This window comes from Phyllobates terribilis, unplaced genomic scaffold, assembly GCF_046119375.1.
Source record: "Phyllobates terribilis strain yellow unplaced genomic scaffold, ASM4611937v1 Scaffold_1__5_contigs__length_1240528914, whole genome shotgun sequence".
NCBI lineage: Eukaryota > Metazoa > Chordata > Amphibia > Anura > Dendrobatidae > Phyllobates > Phyllobates terribilis.
The window spans coordinates 960,794,080-960,813,262 of NW_027362761.1; the positions used below are offsets into that span (position 1 = coordinate 960,794,080).

The 19,183-nt window shown below is 42.8% G+C and overlaps 1 protein-coding gene across 2 annotated transcripts; it reads right to left on the reverse strand.

The window, feature by feature from the left end:
• Positions 1 to 605: 605 nt before the first annotated feature.
• On the reverse strand, positions 606 to 16,715 carry PRMT9 (protein arginine methyltransferase 9). Of its 2 annotated transcripts, none has more exons than XM_073642510.1 (12): positions 16,398 to 16,715; positions 15,135 to 15,283; positions 14,794 to 15,030; positions 14,504 to 14,671; positions 14,123 to 14,225; positions 13,485 to 13,585; positions 12,451 to 12,643; positions 12,066 to 12,249; positions 9,573 to 10,254; positions 9,156 to 9,309; positions 3,772 to 3,900; positions 606 to 975 (listed from the first exon to the last, which is right to left on the reverse strand). In XM_073642510.1, the coding sequence occupies exons 1-12, from the start codon at positions 16,593 to 16,595 to the stop codon at positions 751 to 753; spliced, it is 2,523 nt and encodes an 840-aa protein (XP_073498611.1). In that variant the 5' UTR covers positions 16,596 to 16,715; the 3' UTR covers positions 606 to 750. The 2 variants fall into 2 exon arrangements, with proteins under 2 accessions (XP_073498611.1, XP_073498612.1); XM_073642511.1 differs by lacking the exon at positions 606 to 975 and adding an exon at positions 3,149 to 3,356.
• Between the last annotated feature and the right edge of the window lie 2,468 nt (positions 16,716 to 19,183).

The window sequence follows — 19,183 nt, forward strand, 5'->3', positions numbered from 1 at the left end:
TCTACTTTCCCAGCTGTTGTGCATTTTTTTTTCCACGGACTTTGGGAATGCGGCAGATACTATAGCACATTCCAGACTGAAACGCTCAGTTTGCATGTGGACAGTGCTCCAGCTCACCGGATAGGACCTCGGTGGCACCAGAAGTTGCACGTATGATCCAGCGAGAGCCAAAGAGACCACCTCAAAGTGAGTTTAATTTGAATCCTTATCTCAAATTAGGTGATGTAATTTCACTCTAATATATAAAGGTTATCCATAATAACGTCATAGTTTGGATGAGAGGGGGGGGGGGGGGGGGGGGTTGGGAGTCACCCACCCAGAAATGTATTGAGGGTTCCATAGCAGCAGACCAATTTGTCTTGTATCTTTTACTTGTGTGTTATGGAATAAAAAAAACACTACATCACTTGGGTATAAATAAAGATCCACTCCACAACGCTAATGTGGATATGGGGTGGGGAGGGTACTTACATTTGGAAGCTCCCTCTCCCCCTCCCAAAATGTGTAACTTTACCTTTCTTGGTTAATAATCACTTGAGATTATAAGATTTGCCAATTCTGAGCGCTATTCTTGCCCTATTTTATAAAAATTTCCCTACAACACATTTTTCTTCAGTATCATTTTATTTGGTTGTATAGATAAAATACTATACAATATGCTAAACTTCAGGAACAAAGTCTACTTAGCATGTATGCTAAAATTGTCAGCGTAATATACACATGTTTGGCAACTATGTTATTCTCCAGAAGTCACAATGACGGTCGTTTCAAAGTCATACTGACATTGCTGTTCTGGAAATGTACACCAAGAACGACTTCTTGCCCTTCATCAACTCGCAGCGGCTCGTCTAGCACAAACGCTGCTTGTTTCCAATGTGACGTTTCACTGGATGTGTCCAAATGAAAATCTTCATCGAGATGGAGATGATACCAGAATGGAACAGCAGTCACTTGTCCTGATTTACAGATTCGTACCTAGAAGAAGGAAGTAAAAAGGTATTCATGGTTTATGAGATCATACGAGCGTGTAAAAAGAATAGTCAGCGTTTCATCTCAAAAGTCATCCGCATGAGATCTATCAGCCATTTTTATACATCTACAGTTATCAAAATTTACAAGAACAAATACAATTTACAAGGTGAAAGAATTGCAATGTACCTGTAAACATCGGATGCCATATGGTTGACCCTACTGGGATCCCATTTTGACCATGCAGTCATAGATTTGAATAGGCGACTCTCATCCAATACACGGAAGAAACTAATGCATGCTGTGATTTTTTTCACATGTAGATTTGATCCAGGAGGGGAACACGCCTGTACAACCCCACTGAATAACACTGGTCCGAGTGCCATCAGTTTTTTCACTGACAGCACTCGGAATGTAAAGTACGATCGTGTGAACTTAGCCTAACAGAAATTATGGTAACCGTTCACCAAGTGTATTCATACATGGCAGTAAGAGAAAGGGAAATGTCACTGACTCGAGTGATCCAAGGCAGACTCCTTGCTAGGAAACCAGACAAGATGCAACATAGTGCTAAATCTGCTTTATACAGAACATCTGACCCCAGAGAAGAGGAGACATAGCTATACTATTGCTATATACTCCCCAAGCTGGTATCACTGCACCTAGGCAATTAAAGGGTTCATCACTGTGGCCGCTAGTTGTACCGAAAAGGTAAAATGCCAAAAAAGAAGAACACTTTATTTTCTAGCCCTGTGCATCCTTCTCCTAATAATCTCCATATTGCCAAATTTAGCCTTGACTATATATAAACACACAATGTATGCAGGCATAACAAGGTTGTCCACTTTGGACAATCTCTTCTTGTTGTTACTCACAATAATAAGGGCTTATTCACACGTCAGGATTTATGGTCCATGGACTGTCATTTTGTCTCCCCAAGGACAACACAATCAAATGGTATACAGGGTCCATTTAACAATCGGAGCCATGTCCTACTTTGACAGAACTCACACAAGTTAATGTGTACAATGAATGGATGGCATCCGTGTACCATCCATATTTCATGGACCAGTTCAAAAGAGACACTTAAAAAATATTCTTCCAATTATTTGTATGATAAAAAAAACAAATGGCACAAAACGTACACAGAACTGAAATACATGAACAGGTACTCTGAATAACGACGAGGAGGTCCTGCTGCCGTGACCCCCAGTAATGTGTCCGATTTCACTGCAGCACCTTCACAGGGGAAATGACATAACACTGCCCCCAAAATCAGGACAGAACAGGTCGTGAGGAGCAGAAGATGCAGAGTAGTAACAGGCCAGCTCCTTTACACTCATTTTTTGGATCAATTTATTTACTACTTTAATTATGCAACGATCGAAAATTCACTAAAAGGTTCCTCCCAATTTGCTGCTGTAGAGTTTGTGCACTTAGCCTAATGTATACAGTGAGAGCTCTAAGCGACAAACTTTAAAGGGGTTATTTACTACTTGGACAACCCCTTCTTGATCCGAAATGTTTGGCCCCGATAAGATAAAAAAGCCTATACTCCCCTCCTGTGCTGGCGCCGATCCAGCAGTGTCAGCACTCACGGTCTCGGAGCTCCCGTGCTGTTATGACACGTGACCCTGGCACCCAATCAGCGCTGGCATCACTGTCCCCTCCTTCGGACGAACACGAAGAGGAAGTCCGCGCTGCGGCTGATCTCTGACTTCTTCGCGTTCAATTCGACAGGAGATGGGGGGGGGGGGGGGGGGGGGGGACACTGACGCCAGTGCTGAGTGGGCGCCAGGGTCATGTGTCACAACAACCACAAGTGAGCCCCGGGGAGAGCGAGTGTCGACACAGCAGGAATGGGAGTATAAGATTTTTTTTTTTTTTTTTTTTTTTTTTTTTTTTAAATCGGGGCCAAGCATGGGGTATGAGAAGGAGTTGTCCAAGTAGTGGACAACTTCTTTTATGTTCCCACAAGCACCGATTCACTTTTGGCCCTCCTATGGACAGTATTTGTCTGCTTGTTACTTATATGCGCCAACAGTGGCCTACACCTCCTGAGCGTTTGTGCCTGACAGTGTGTCCCTAGCCTAACTCCTCAACATAGATCTGTGTCAGAGCAGCAGGACTGACTAACAGCACACTGTTTCAGGAGCTTTAATGCAAATTAATCCCATACCTTAAATTGTACAAAACATTTCTGAGGGATCCAATGTAGAAAATGTATGCAAAGGGACCTCAAGTGCTTTTGGGGTGGACATGGCATTTACAGCTCTCCTGCTGTCTTTCCCCATTACCAGCCAACCGCCTGCCTCCTGTGTCTGACAGGTCACTCTTATTTCAGTGACCTGCCTTCCCTGATCAAGGGAGTTCAGCACACAGGTCATCTGCAGGGGGAAGGGGAAGAAATCACAAAGGTTACAATGTATCAGGGTAGGTAGGGAATTAAGCACAGAGGCTATATGCAGGGGGGGGAAGAGATCACACAGGCTGTATAGGAGTGTAGAGAAAATGAGAGCACCCAGGGCACCCTCAACAACAGTGTGTGTCAGCACCAAGAAGGAGAGATCTCTCATGGGCTGCAGAAGACACATGACAAACCGTGAAGATAGGATCCTGAATGCACAGAACTTCTATCCAGCATGTATTACTGGGAAGGTCAAGCCTTAATGAAGATATTCTTAAACTAGATGCAGGATACACATCTAAGTCGAACGCAAATAAATATAAAAAAAACAAACATTTATACATCTCGTAGGTAAAGAAAATTACAGAATAGTAATGTTGGACAGTTGACATTACCTTTATTTCAGTAGCTAAGCTTAGTTGGTTAGAATATGGGTTCATTAAATCCAGCCCAAGCAATTCTATTGGATCACTTAAATGGACACAAGGCAGGGTGGAGAGGTTCAAGAACACATGCACAGGCACCTGGAAGAAATAGTTACAGGATCTGTTTATTTTTGAATACAATAATAGCAATAACATTTTTCATTCCATTTAATTGTGCACACATACAGTACAGACCAAAAGTTTGGACACACATTCTCATTTAAAGATTTTTCTGTATTTTCTTGACTATGAAAATTGTACAGTCACACTGAAGGCATCAAAACTATGAATTAACACATGTGTAATTATATACTTAACAAAAAAGTGTGAAACAACTGAAAATATGTCTTATATTCTAGGTTCTTCAAAGTAGCCACCTTTTGCTTTGATGACTGCTTTGCACACGCTTGGCATTCTCTTGATGAGCTTCAAGAGGTGGTCACCGGAAATGGTCTTCCAACAATCTTGAAGGAGTTCCCAGAGATGCTTAGCACTTGTTGGCCTATTTGCCTTCACTCTGCGGTCCAGCTCACCCCAAACCATCTCGATTGGGTTCAGGTCTGGTGACTGTGGAGGCCAGGTCATCTGGCGTAGCACCCCATCACTCTCCTTCTTGGTCAAATAGCCCTTACACAGCCTGGAGGTGTGTTTGGGGTCACTGTCCTGTTGAAAAATAAATGATGGTCCAACTAAACGCAAACTGGATGGAATAGCATGACGCTGCAAGATGCTGTGGTAGCCATGCTGGTTCAGTATGCCTTCAATTTTGAATAAATCCCCAACAGTGTCACCAGCAAAGCTCCCCTACACCATCACACCTCCTCCTCCATGCTTCACGGTGGGAACCAGGCATGTAGAGTCCATCCGTTCACCTTTTCTGCGTCACACAAAGACACGGTGGTTGGAAACAAAGATCTCAAATTTGGACTCATCAGACCAAAGCACAGATTTCCACTGGTCTAATGTCCATTCCTTGTGTTCTTTAGCCCAAACAAGTCTCTTCTGCTTGTTGCCTGTCCTTAGCAGTGGTTTCCTAGCAGGTATTTTACCATGAAGGCCTGCTGCACAAAGTCTCCTCTTAACAGTTGTTCAAGAGATGTGTCTGCTGCTAGAACTCTGTGTGGCATTGACCTGGTCTCTAATCTGAGCTGCTGTTAACCTGCAATTTCTGAGGCTGGTGACAGTTTCTTTGTAGCGCTTGATGGTTTTTGCAACTGCACTTGGGGACACTTTTAAAGTTTACCCAATTTTTCGCACTGACTGACCTTCATTTCTTAAAGTAATGATGGCCACTCGTTTTTCTTTACTTAGAATTTGTATTATGGCAAGAAAAAAGCAGCTAACAGTCTATTCAGTAGGACTATCAGCTGTGTATCCACCTGACTTCTGCACAACACAACTGATGGTCCCAACCCCATTTATAAGGCAAGAAATCCCACTTATTAAACCTGACAGGGCACACCTGTGAAGTGAAAATCATTTCCGGTGACTACCTCTTGAAGCTCATCCAGAGAATGCCAAGAGTGTGCAAAGCAGTCATCAAAGCAAAAGGTGGCTACTTTGCAGAACCTAGAATATAAGACATATTTTCAGTTGTTTCACACTTTTTTGTTAAGTATATAATTCCACATGTGTTAATTCATAGTTTTGATGCCTTCAGTGTGAATGTACAATTTTCATAGTCAGAAAAATCTTTAATGAGGTGTGTCCAAACTTTTGGTCTGTATTGTATACTCAGTGTCCTGCCATTTCTCCATATATAAGCAGAAACAGAAAGGAAGCCCCGAGCTCCACAAAGTGGAAGGTCTTCACAGTTTACAGTTGCTTTAAAACAATCCATACACAATGATGCCTTGAGTATCCAGACGTGTCTCCCATCGAGCACATCTGGGACATCACTGGTCGGCAACTGCCAACAGCGGATCTTGATGATTTGTGCACCAACATGCATTAAGCGTGTACATGCACTTGCATCCTTGACAGCCATTAATAACAATCACATAATGATAGCAGTACATCACAGCCAGCATTTGCCAGGTATGATGCTAGCTCAGCTCCTGACAAACAGTAGAGCATGACTCCTACAGTCATGTCCAAAAGTGTCGGCACCCTTGAATTTGTTCCAGAAAATTATTGCAATCATAAGTGTTTTTTATACACATTTATTTCCTGTGTGTATATTGGAACACAAAAAAAGAGGAAAAAAAAATAAGAAAATTGAACATATTTCCACACACAAGCCCAAAAATGGGCCGGACTAAATTGCTGGCATCCTCAACTTAATATTTGATTACACACCCTTTGGAATAAATAACTGCAATCAATCACTTCCTATAGCCATCATAAGCTTCTTACACCTCTCAACTGGAATTTTGGAGCACTCTTCTGTTGCAAACTGCTCCACGTCTCTCATATTTGAAGGCACCTTCTCCCAACAGCAATTTTAAGATCTCTCCACAGGTGTTCAATGGGATTTAGATCTGGACTCATTGCTGGCCACTTCAGAACTCTCCAGCACTTTGTTTCCATCCATTTTGGGGTGCTTCTTGAATTAAGTTTGGGGTCATTGTACTGCTAGAAGATCCATGACCTAGGATGCAAACAGCTTTCTGACATTGGACACTATATTGCGACCCAAAATCCTTTGGTAATCTTCAGATTTCATGATGCCTTTCACACAGTCAAGGCACCCAGTGCCATAGGCAGCAAAACAACCCCAAAACATATTTGAACCTCCACCATATTTGACTGTTGGTACTGTGTTCTTTTCTTTGTAGGCCTCATTCCATTTTTGGTAAACAGAAGAATGATGTGCTTTACCAAAAAGCTCTTTATTTGTCCATAAGACGCTTCCTCAGAAGGATTTTTTGGGCTTGCTTTCAAACATTTAGTTCGCGCTGACACTGAAGCACCCAGAGCCTGTAAGACAGCTTGAATTTTTTTGATGCTTATTCACCATCCAGACTATCCTGCATTGCAACCTTTCATCAATTATTTTTCTCTGCCGTCCAAGTCCAGGGAGATTAGCTACAGTGTCATGAGTTGTAAACATCTTGATTATGTTGAGCACTGTGGACAAAGGAACATCAAAATCTCTGGAGAAGGACTTGTAACTTTGAGACTGTTGATACTATTCAACAATTTTGGTTCAAGTCCGCAGACAGTTCTCTTCTCCTCTTTCTGTTCTCCATGCTTAGTGTGGCCCACACATACACACAATGTAAAGATTTGGTCAACTTCTCCCCTTTTTATCTGGTTTCATGTGTGATATTCATATTGCCCACACCTGTTACTTGTCACAGGTGAGTTTGAACGAGCATCAAATGCTTGAAACAAAGTTGTTCACCCACATTTTTGGAAAGGTGGCAACAATTTTGTCTGGTCCATTTCGGGGGTTGTGAGTGAAATTATGTCCAATTTGCCTCTTTCTCTCCTTTTTGTGTTGTTCCAAACACACAAAACATGTGTAATTGCAAAAATTTTCTGGGAGGTATATGTCATTTTCTGGAACAATTTCAAAAGGTGCTAACACTTTTGGCTATGACTGTAAATATGTAATTAGCATATGCAGCATAGACTGTTTTCAGGATAACTGAGGGCAGGGAGGGGGAGCAAGCAAAGAGAAAAGAATCACATCCATAGAATCTGGTGTCTGTCATGATGACAGATTCTCTGTAAGTAGTAAGGAAGATAAATCATATTGTCAATGTACAAAAATGCACCACATCTAACACATTACCCGCTGCCCTTCCTTTCTCCCAGATAATTGCTTAATAATCTGTTTGGTGGGTAACAAGCCCATCAAACAGTTCTATCATATGCATTGACGCAAATGAACTGTAGACATATTAGGCCCCTTAGTCATGGGAAAGGTTTGTGAAATGTCTTGCAAAGCAAAGAATTGGGGGTTCTACATACTTTCTAGTATGTAATACTTTCTAGCGCCACCTTTTGCTGCGATTACAGCTGCAAGTCGCTTGGGGTATGTCTCTATGGAGGGTGTTTGTGAAGAGCAGTTTTCAGCTCTTTCCACAGACCTGAACCCAAATAGAGAATTTGGACTTTGACTTGGCCATTCTAACACCTAGATACGTTTATTTCTGAACCATTCCATTGTAGATTTTGCTTTATGTTTGGGATCATTGTCTTGTTGGAAAATAAATCTCCGTCCCAGTCTCAGGTCTTTTGCAGACTCCAACAGGTTTTCTTCCAGAATGGTCCTGTATTTGGCTCCGTCCATCTTCCCATCAATTTTAACCATCTTCCCTGTCCCTGCTGAAGAAAAGCAGGCCCAAACCATGATGATGCCACCACCATATTTGACAGTGGGGATGGTGTTTTGAGGGTGATTAGCTGTGTTGCTTTTACGCCAAAGAAATAGTTTCGCATTGTGGCCAAAAAGTTAGATTTTGGTTTCATCTGACCAGAGCACCTTATTCCACATGTTTGGTGCGTCTCCCAGGTGGCTTGTGGCAAACTTCAAACAAGACTTTTTATGAATATCTTTGATAAATGGGTTTCTTCTTGCCACGCTTCGATAAAGGCCAGATTTGTGCAGTGTACGACTGATTGTTGTCCTATGGACAGACTCTCCCACCTCAGCTGCAGATCTCTGCAGTTCATCCAAAGTGATCATGGGCCTTTTGGCTGCATCTCTGATCAGTCTTCTCCTTGTTCGAGATGAAAGTTTACAGGGACGGCCGGGTCTTGGTAGATTTGCAGTGGTCTGATACTCCTTCCATTTCAATATGATTGCTTGCACAGTGCTCCTTGAGATGTTCAAAACTTGGGAAGTCTTTTTGTATCCAAATCCGGCTTTAAACTTCGCCACAACAGTATCTCGGTCCTGCCTGGTGTGTTCCTTGGTCTTCATGATGCTCTCTGCACTTGAAGCAGAACCCTGAGACTATCACAGAGCAGGTGCATTTATACGGAGACTTGATTACACACAGGTGGATTCTATTTATCATTACCAGTCATTTAGGACAACATTGGATCATTCAGAGATCCTCACTGAACTTCTGGAGTGCGTTTGCTGCACTGAAAGTAAAGGGGCCGAATAATATTGCATGCCTCACTTTTAATTTTTTATTTTTTTTAAAAAGTTTAAAATATCCAATAAATTTCATTCCATTTCACGATTGTGTCCCACGTGTTGTTGATTCTTCCCAAAAAAATTAGAATTTTATATCTTTATGTTTGAAGCCAGAAATGTGGCAATAGGTAGAAAAGTTCAAGGGGGCCAAATACTTTCACAATGCTCTATCTATCTATATATATATATATAATTCACACATTAAACAGATTTCACAGTTTTGACATCGGATTTGACTTTTGAACACATTTCATCTCACCTTGTACTGATTAATAGATGGCGCTATGTTAAAACCTAGGGTGGGTTCTGTGCCTTGAACCGCACTCTCCTGCATCAAAGTGAGGGACTCTACCAGAATGCCATGGATGACCACACACTGAGGGAATATCTTTCCTCCAGACTGAAGCAAGCACCTAGAACAAGAGAAATTAACACATTAGGTACAAAGAGTACATGAAACAGATATCCCAGGTGCAAAAAGTATTCTGCAAAACATAAGTGGCTGGAACGTACAATATAGAGGTGAATACATAAGATTTGGACGTAGAGTTCTGTTTCTATACACTGACCTATTAAGATTCTGGTGAACTTTTCGTCATACAACAATTACTCTTCTATTCCCTAAAACATGAAGCAACAACAAAAACAGGAAAGATTACATCGGCAGCTCATTTACCTTGCAATGGCGCATTTCTCCATCACCTCTTGTCTGATCAGACCACAAGACTCAATGACATCTAGAATAATGATGCTCCACGACTTGTCAGACTTGGGTCTCTGTAAAACATCATCACTTGCTTCCAGTTGCTTCAGCCAAAATTCCAGCCTCTCTTTTGAGATCCCGTTCCTCTCCGATAACCTCTCCAGGGCAGCTTGGTGCTGCTTCTCTTCCACGGAGCTGTAAGACTTCACTTTTCCAAGCTGTGCAGCAATCAGAGGTAAAACAGAAAACCCTTCAGACACATCCAGTATGTACAGAGGGTCTGAAGAACGTTCTTCTGGAGCCGCCATATTCTTGTCATTCCTGAAAGTGCCACTCTCTCTAAGTGCCAGAGAAGATATGACTTTTCTTATAGCGTGGCGGAAGTTCTCATGGTATATAACATTATTAAGCAGGGCTATCTCACTGGGCTCCAGTATACACAGTTCTTGTCCAGTGTCCTTGTGATGTGTGGTGTGAAGACTGGCCAAAGCATTGCACAAGTCCGCCTCATTCTCCATTGCCATGTCATCAGAGGGAATGCCGCGGTCGTCTTCCCCTCCTCTAAACACAGTGACTATGTCTAACCTTAGGTAACAGTCAGGACAATGTACGTCCAGTACTACTGTATCTCCACGGTTAACAATATAACCATCAGCTGTGGAGGAACACAAGAAGGGTACACATATGGGTATGGATATTATATATGCGTATACTATATATACAGAAACATATGATACATACATTGTATGTGGTTCATGAAGAAAACTAAAAATGTACACTTTACTAAACTATGGCACTTATATTAAGATAACATAGTACCTGTTGAAGAGTTGATCAGAGTGAAGATCAGTCTATTGTCAAGGGACTCTTAGGGCTCATTCGGACGTCCGTTTTTTACCCATTATAGACTATGCGGCAGTTCACATGTCCATGCATTTTTTGCGAACAGAGTGATCAACACAAAAACCATGTGTTCCCCTGATGGAAGGTCAGAGTCAATGACTAAAACGTCATAACCTCACTTTAGGCATGTAAATAAATTTCTTCTCACATCTATGAGTGCATAGTTCTTTGGATAGACAGTATATGAGGGCTGGGCCCTTACTAGCGCACCATCCCTTCTGGAGTGAGGAGCTTTAATCAGAAATTGTCAGCACAGATTGACTGTGTAAACCATGTGCAGGCGCTCGGAGCATCCTCAGCGTGGCCAAATAGTTCACTGAACCTTCCCACTCGCTTGTTATCCACCTCCGCCAAAAGTGAGAGCTATCAATTTTTGAAGAGGTGGTGGAAATACACTACAGCCTATGAGGAGTACCAAATATTTCTGCTGATATACTCCCAATAAGACAAGTAGGGACTGTCCAAAGTAAAGAAGCTTGCTGATTGGAGAACAAGGCTACTTGCAATATCAGGGGAGGGGAGACTTACCATAAATCTGACCAGAAACATAAAAAGATTGTATTGAGAGGAATGAATTTGGCCAAAAAAAAAAAGTCTCCTCTGACATCATCCCATTTAAAGGGAATCTGTCAGTAGGTTTTTGCTATGTAATCTGAGGACTGCATGGGGTAGGGGTTAAAAAGACTGAATTCAATAAAGGTGTCACTTATTAAGCTGTGTGCTGTTGATTACTTACACTAAAGGTTTTATCACTAGATTATCATTGCCAGGTCAGATGTGCACGCGACTGCTAGTCCGACTCTGCGCTCTCCTGTAATAAGCAGATCACTGTCAATAGACAATGTACATAGAGAGTTGTGGTGTGGGCAGGGTTAGATTTAGCAATGCAGCAGAGCTGAGAAAGTTAAGAACTCTGTCAGAATGGCTGCACCCAGTAATCTAAGTGATACATTGCTGGAATCGGGGTCTCTTTGCCTACATCAGGCTTCTCTCAGACGAGGTAGCAAAAACCTGCTGACAGATTCACTTTAAGTGAGATAAGCAGCAGCCGGTACTTAGTCTATGGAATAACTATGGTCAAAGGATGACCATACATATCAGATTAATGTCAGAAGAACCCAATGATTGTGACAGGACTAGTCAACTATGAAAAGTCTATTGAGGTCACTTTACTTTGGGACAGGATTGGAATATCTAAACGCTTGATCCATTTTTTTCTTTTTTTTTTTTTTTTGTCAGAGGAGATAAGCCGCTTCCAGAGATAGTTGGAGTGACTTATTCCCCTTCCCAATTCAGAACACATGGCGCTTGGCCAAATAGAGCGTGCATGCATGAGGGAGAGGGGGAATGGAAGAAAAGTGGTCATCCAAAGCTGCACTTAGCCAACAGATATCCAAGACGTATGGTCAACTTTAAGAGGTTTTGCACGGCTTAAAGTCCAACCGGATCATGTATGTTTACCACCAGAGAGCCACTGGAAGAGATGGCATGGTTAACCATTTTCTATTCAAAGTTACCAAAACTAAAGATAAGTCTTTATATAAATAATATGTTATCATTCACCAGGCAGACTTTGGATAGGGAATACGGCTTGCTCCCAGCACGTCTCTTCATCAGGTCCAGTTGACAGACTGTGTTCATTATCCAGATGCAGAACAAACCAAGTTATAAAACAGTCAAGATGCCCTTGTTCTTGGACCGGGACAGAGATCCGGCAGGACTTTCCAGATGCAACGCTTTCCAAATCCTAGCATTAAAGCACAAGGCGGTATATGCAGAGTTACTCTCATAATGACATGTACTTTTCTTCACATCATAAAAAAAAACTAAAATTATACATTATGTGTTACTGGAACTCTCGGCGTACATTACAGCATGGCACCAGTTGATCAAGCACAAGTACATCCACGCTTCAACATTTAGAAGAAAGTCCAGCAATAATAATTACCTGCAGGCTATTGAAGTCTACGGTCAGTGCCTGGAAAGGCCGGCTCAGCGCTCTGTATCCCCCGGCTACTCTGCTCATCTTTTCAGTAGCGTACGGCTCATTTGTCTCACTAGATTTGTGAGTGCAACGTACCGGAGTGGAAAACTGCACAACTTCTTCTATGTTCATACCGGCAACTTCATTTACACACACCCTAAGCAAAGAAAATTCTAAATGCGTAATAACTATTAAAAAGGGGTCGTCAGAGAAGATCACATTGATGGCTTATCCATAAGATGGATCTTCCACATTAGTGGAGGTCAGACACACGGCACCACCACTGATCAGCTGTTACTTGCTCCAAATAGAAAAAAGATCAGCTCTGCAGCACCCAGCAGCAGCCTCTACACCTTGAATGGAGCTGCACAGTGCCACTGCGTTCACAACTGGCAGCCACCAGATAAAATGTAGTACCCAGACATTCCCTTTACTGTGATTTACTAATAATCAACCTAATAGGCATATTCACATGACAGGAGGGGGGGGGTGGAGTGATCCCGGCTGCCACAGAAAGGATAAGACAAAGGGAACTCTTTGTAACCACTTAGATGCAACAGTCAGTTTTGATCGCAGCATCTAAGAGGTTGGGATGAAAGATCTCTCTGATCCCAGGCATTAGACCAAGGTGGTGGCTCTACTACACGACTTGCACATGCAGTGACAATGCAATCGGAGATCATGTTATTACCATGATGTAGGATTATCTCAGATAACAGGAATGACACGCTCATTATGTAATAGTATGCTGCCTGTATGTCACAGCATGAAGCCCATACCTCTCCACAGTACACAGCCACATGGCCTTGGTGCTCGGCATGTATGGAGAATACAGCCTCATGCTTTTATTATAGTCACTTAACTCCGCAGTAGCTGATAATATTCTTATAATTTAGAGTAAGAGGGACATTATATGGATAGTTTTTTATTTTCTTGTTAACTTTCATTTAAAAAAAAATATATATATATATTTTAAGCTTACACATATTCACACTTACCTGTGATGCCTGCGGATCTCTGGACATTCCACAACCATGCCATACACAACAGCACCCGCAGGTATGACTTGTCCATACCCAGCACAGCCGGCATCTTTGGGCTGAGAAACAAAACAGATTTAAAAGAGAAGCTAAAAATCAGAAAATGACCTATTATTTAAATCAAATCAGATTTTTGTGTTACATGTAATTTTAAGATATACAGGCAATGTTTTGTTCTTTTTAAAAAAAAAAAAAAAAAGAAAAACAGAAGATTCTACAGCAAGGCTCCATATTATCAGATGCAGGGTTACAGTGACAGGTAACACCTCTATTCACGGCTAATATCACAGGAGCCAGCAATCACAATAGGTGATATCACAGCTGACCTGCTCCCCCTCCCTTCACAATGACCCTTGCACACATCATACAAAAGATATGGTCAGCATCTGTTCAGTGCAGCTAAGAGCAGGTGTCATTTCTTGAAACGGCAGAAAGTTGGAGCCTACAAAATCCCCAGAGACCAGTGTGAAAATTGCAAAATTTCTACTTTTGTTTTTTTAATAAAAAAAAAAAGTTGCCAAACTTTAAGATACCAATAGATCATTTTGTGATGATAGCTTCTCTTTAATATTTCGAGCATTGTTTATTTTGCTGACCTTAGGCTCTAGAAGTAAGTACTTCCAGGCATGGATAAGAGTTTCCACAATCCCTTCACCAAACAGTCCAGCATCGACAGTCTCTGTAACAACCAGCGAGACCCTGCACAGACATAAGTCACACAGAAATATGACAAAACATTAATCATGCTTCCAGCAGAACATCACCATTGCATGTCTCTCCGAAGCAGAGGTAGTAGAGGTGACCTTAGGCACGGAGAACAGCTTGCACCCCCTCCATATAGGACTTAGATAGCACCCGAAAACACAAGTCCTATGGTTAGCACAGGAGGCATGAGCCTGCCCGTTACTTCCTGCAGCCTAAGGATGGGAGATGGCAACAGGTTTAGAAAAGCCAACATCAATGTGTTTTCTACGTACTTTTCAGGTATGTGTTCAGGGATTTGAACATCATGAGACTTCATGTGCAGAAGCTTGATCTGGTCTTCCATGTGATTAGCAGCCACAACCTCACAGGCCAAGTCAAACATGGTCTTGGAGAGTTCACAGGCATAGACATGGGGGGCACCTGCGCTTTTGGCAAACATGCTGGAAACACATAACAGGGCCATTATTATGGCTTGGGGGCATACGTTAGCAAGTGCAAGGCCATACAGAGAAGGTTCTTAGATACTTTATGACAGTAGATCAGTGTCCTGCTCATGACTTGCCTTAGTATCCCGGTGCCGGTCCCAATATCCAGCACAGTTTTGCAGCCAGCCTGTACCGCATTTTCAATCGCTTTCTGATACATCCGATTCCTCCTGACATCATTGAGCATCACAAAATGCCAGCGTTCCACCAGCCAATTTGCTACACGGAAGAAATTTTCTTTGGCATCAGCCGAGTTTGGGTTCAACTTTACAGCCTTGTAGAAATAACCAGCGGCTTCATCTCGAAATCCTAATCTATGTCCGATATAGAACAGAAGAAGTCAACAGCTCCATATCCTTCATATGGCACATTACAAAGTGGTGAGAAAACCATGGCTTCCCAGGAGGCGGCGTCTCACCTGAACAGCTGTTCCCCCATACTGTTGCAGATCACGTCATCCTTCGGAAAGAGTTCCAGAGCCTGTTCATAACAATTAAACAGATCCTGACTGCGGCTTAAAGCATAAAGCTCCTCTGCCCATTTGAAAAGGGCATACTGGAAAGTCTCCTAGAAAGCACAGCAGGAAGAAGGATAAAATATAACTAATAGTGGATCTAACAGCATATGGTCACACACCAAACCAGAGTACATCCAGCACTACTAGGACATATTCACACTGTGCAGACACGGCTGATATCAAGTCCAAGGCCTCTTTCAATGTATTTAGGATGCATCAGTAGTCTACAAGTATTGGGTCAGTGCTTGTACCTAGAATTTCATTTATTATTACTTTCTAGTGGCCAAGAACAGATCCTGTTTTGGTCCAATAGAAAATAATAGCAATAAATGTAAAAACTGATCAAACTTAGGACACACACAAATCCATGTGCTTACTGCAGCAACATCATCATGTAGGTAAAAGCAAGTGGTTTTGCTGGGTGTGAATAACACCCTATGGATTAGTATGGTGGAAGCTTAGTGACCACTATCATCAGTCAGAACGGCAGCAGCACTGGAGATGTAACACCCATAGAATACATGTAACAGTATGTAATGGTCACATATTTCATGATGCAAATGATGAAAACTTACTACTTAATGAGAAAGGGTGGCCCTCCTGTGCCCCCTGGGTAAGTGGGCACAGGATGGGGGAGGTGGCTACTGTGCCCCCTGGGTAAGCAGGGTTGTGGAGTCGGTAAGTCAGAACTCTGACTCCTCAATTTCCATAACATTTCATAACTTTCCCAAATTCTTATGAAAAAAAATATTCCCCACAAACTGCATTGAACTACTGTACCCAATTTATTATATATTTTAGGAGTTGGAGTCGGTTCACCAAAATGGGCTCTGACTCCACAACCCTGTGCGTAAATGGGCGTGGGGGAAGCTGCTGTGCCCACAAAAGTACAGAGGTGCTCACATTTAGGACTTGCTCACAGGATCGCAAGTTGCTGCCCGTGGAAAAACACACCACACACACACACCACTAGGAACAAAGTTAGTTAATGGGGCAGTGCTGATGAGCAAGTGACAATGGTTTATTCCCAAGGAAAAACAAGTGGTTACATTCCCAGCACACGGGACCCGAGCTCTGGCTGAGCCTGGGATTACAGCGCCCCCCACAACCCTGACACTGATCCTGCCCTGCACATGTGACTGAGCCCCACATACCAGCAGATACCTTAAAGTCTTCCCTAAGCTCAGGGGCCAGGCTGAGCACCAGCAGGAGGTGGGCATAAGCGGTGCCATAGTCCCGGTCCCGCAGACACAGCTCAGCGCTGCTCACAGAGCGGGCTAGCAGCTCCCGCCTGCTGGCGGCCTGTCCGGCCTTACGCCCTTTGCGATGCTTTCTTCCGCCAACTCCGTTCATTTCTGCCATGATGCCCAATCAGTCATCACCCGGCGTGTTCTGCCATCTCCGTGAACTAATGACAAATGTAGTGAAGCATCGGCTGGAACGCAAGAGCCAGGCGCCCGAATATGACGTAGCGATCACTGATTGGATAACGCATGAAGGGCGCCAAAGCTGCAATGACATCCTGGCGGCAGCCAGTCACGTGACACTACATGCAGCGGCTCAGTGCCTTGCAGAGGTCCCTGTGTGCTGTGTGCACGGAGCCCTCCTCATTACTGCAACCGCCGCAACTGTCCCACACGCAGCAGTTTGTGAGAAAACGGTGTTGCTTGGTGTTAATAGGATAAAGAACGCAATGGAAACGAGGGGAACAATGTCTGTTTTTGCGGCATTATTGTAATGTTAGCTGAGTTCACAATTCTCGGTGACATTTTTGCAGCACTGTGGCCGTAACGTTGGAATAATGCCATGTTTGTCATGTTTTTGGTCAATGGCATCTTTTCAATATTTTTTTCTTAGCTGAACCTGTGTAAATGTGTGCACTGTAGTGTAAGTGCTGTTCTATACTCACTGGTCGCCATCTTCCCTGGTTTCCAGTGCCGCTCCGGTATTCTTTATCATGTGACTTCTATTGCGATTTACCAGATTACACTGGGGTCTGTGTGTGAGCCGGTGGTCTCAGCTGGAGCGTCTATAGATTTACATTGTAAGGGAGGAGTCAGACGGCCGTCGTCTCTTCCGACCGAAGCGTGGCAGCGTGTATTTCTATTCAGCTGTTACACTCAGGTAGGGAGAGCTGATGGCCAGTCCGAGCATTGCGTTGCGATCCTCACCCGAGTTATATGGCTGTGTGACCCTTCCCTAAAAGTGACTTGTGATCTCACAGTTCCCAGTGTGATCTGGTAAGACTGAATTGAAGTCACATGACAAAGAAGACCGGAGCGGCACTGGAAACGGGGGAAGACTGCATTCAGTGAGCACATTACCGCACCTATACTACAGTACACACGCATTTACACAGGTTTAGCTAATAAAAAAAAAAAAATCTTGGGTGTGCTTGTCATGTATGTTGGCCAGAGTGCAGTCTCAGCTTCTTATCCCACGTGAAAAACCACTTCAAATACTGTTTCCTATTAATTTCAATGGAAAACTCGCCTATAGTTCACATGTTGCTGGGTTTTTTCCATGTGGCTAAAGAAGCAATGTGTAAATTCTTGAGGCGTTTCTGCTTGAAAACCTCGCCAACTGTGACCTCTGAATCAGCTGATGCACGTTACTGACATCACCGCTCTTCAGAGCTGCTGGGTCTCGCGCACCGCTGTGTGACCTATACGTGGTTATTTGTAAAGCCTATGGAGTGTGAGAACGAGGCTTCATAGGCTTTATACGGTGGATTCGTTTGGACTACATCGGACCTGCATGGAAACTTTTTTTTCTGTGGTGAACAAGGAAAAGTGTCTCTTATTTCTCTGTGCTTCATGTGTATGTTATTTTCAGGTTTCCTTTTCCTAGACTACATCGGATTCAGTGGCCTACGTAAGACCTGTGTGGGTTTTTTTTTAATGTGGTGAACCAGGGAAAGTATCAGGGAGTGTTTATTTTAATAAGTATACGTGTGGTTTTCCTTTTATTACTGGGTTAGTAATGGGGGTGTTGCCAATTTTTTTGGGCAATTCACAACTGTCATCAACCCCAAGCCTCAGTACCCCAATTGCCAACTCACCAGGTCATCAGGAAGAGCCAAGGCGAAGCGCCAGAATTGGAGCATCTAATGTGTTTCTTCACTTCTGAGGCGTTTGCACACTTGTATTTTTAGGCTGGGAAGGGCTTAATAGCCATGGACCCTCCCAGCCTGATAAAATCAGCTATCTGCTTTACCTTTGCGGGTTACGAAAAATGGAGAGGAACCCACGTCACTTTATTCATTTATTAAGTTAATACAAAGCTGTACAACAAGCTCCACGTGCAAGGCAATAAAGGGTGCAATTTTATATTGTGTCATGGGGTTGTGAAATTATATACAGGTGCTTCTCACAAACTGAGAATATCATCAAAAAGTTAATTTATTTCAGTTCTTCAATACAAAAAGTGAAACTCATTATATAGTCCTTACAAACAGAGTGATCTATTTCAAGTGTTTTTTTCTGTTAATGCTGAGGATTATGGCGTACAGCCAATGAAAACACAAAAGTCATTATCTCAGTAAATTAGAATACTTTATAACAACAGCTTGAAAAATGTTTTTAAAATCCGAAATGTTGGCCTACTGAAATGCACTCAATAATTGGTCGGGGCTCCTTCTGCATCAATTACTGCATCAATGCGGCGTGGCATGGAGGCGATCAGCCTGTGGCACTGCTGAGGTGTTATGGAAGCCCAGGTTGCTTTGATAGCAGCCTTCAGCTCTTCTGCATTGTTGGGTCTGGTGTCTCTCATCTTCCTCTTGACAATACCCCATAGATTCTCTATGGGGTTAAGGTTAGGTGAGTTTGCTGGCCAATCAAGCACAGTGATACTGTTGTTTTTAAACCAGGTATTGGTACTTTTGGCAATGTGGACAGGTATATGAATAAAGAGAAAATTTCAGCTCACCCCTGAGATGTAAGCCAGTC

What these genes read in the sequence shown, in the direction of transcription:
- PRMT9 (XM_073642510.1), bottom strand. Translation starts at nt 16,595, where the DNA reads ATGGCAGAAATGAACGGAGTTGGCGGAAGAAAGCATCGCAAAGGGCGT. An exon ending in GAGATCCGCAGGCATCACAG is followed by an intron (nt 12,644 to 13,484) that starts GTAAGTGTGAAT and finishes TTCTTTGCTTAG; the next exon opens with GGTGTGTGTAAATGAAGTTG. An exon ending in CCCTATCCAAAGTCTGCCTG is followed by an intron (nt 10,255 to 12,065) that starts GTGAATGATAAC and finishes GTTCCTCCACAG; the next exon opens with CTGATGGTTATATTGTTAAC.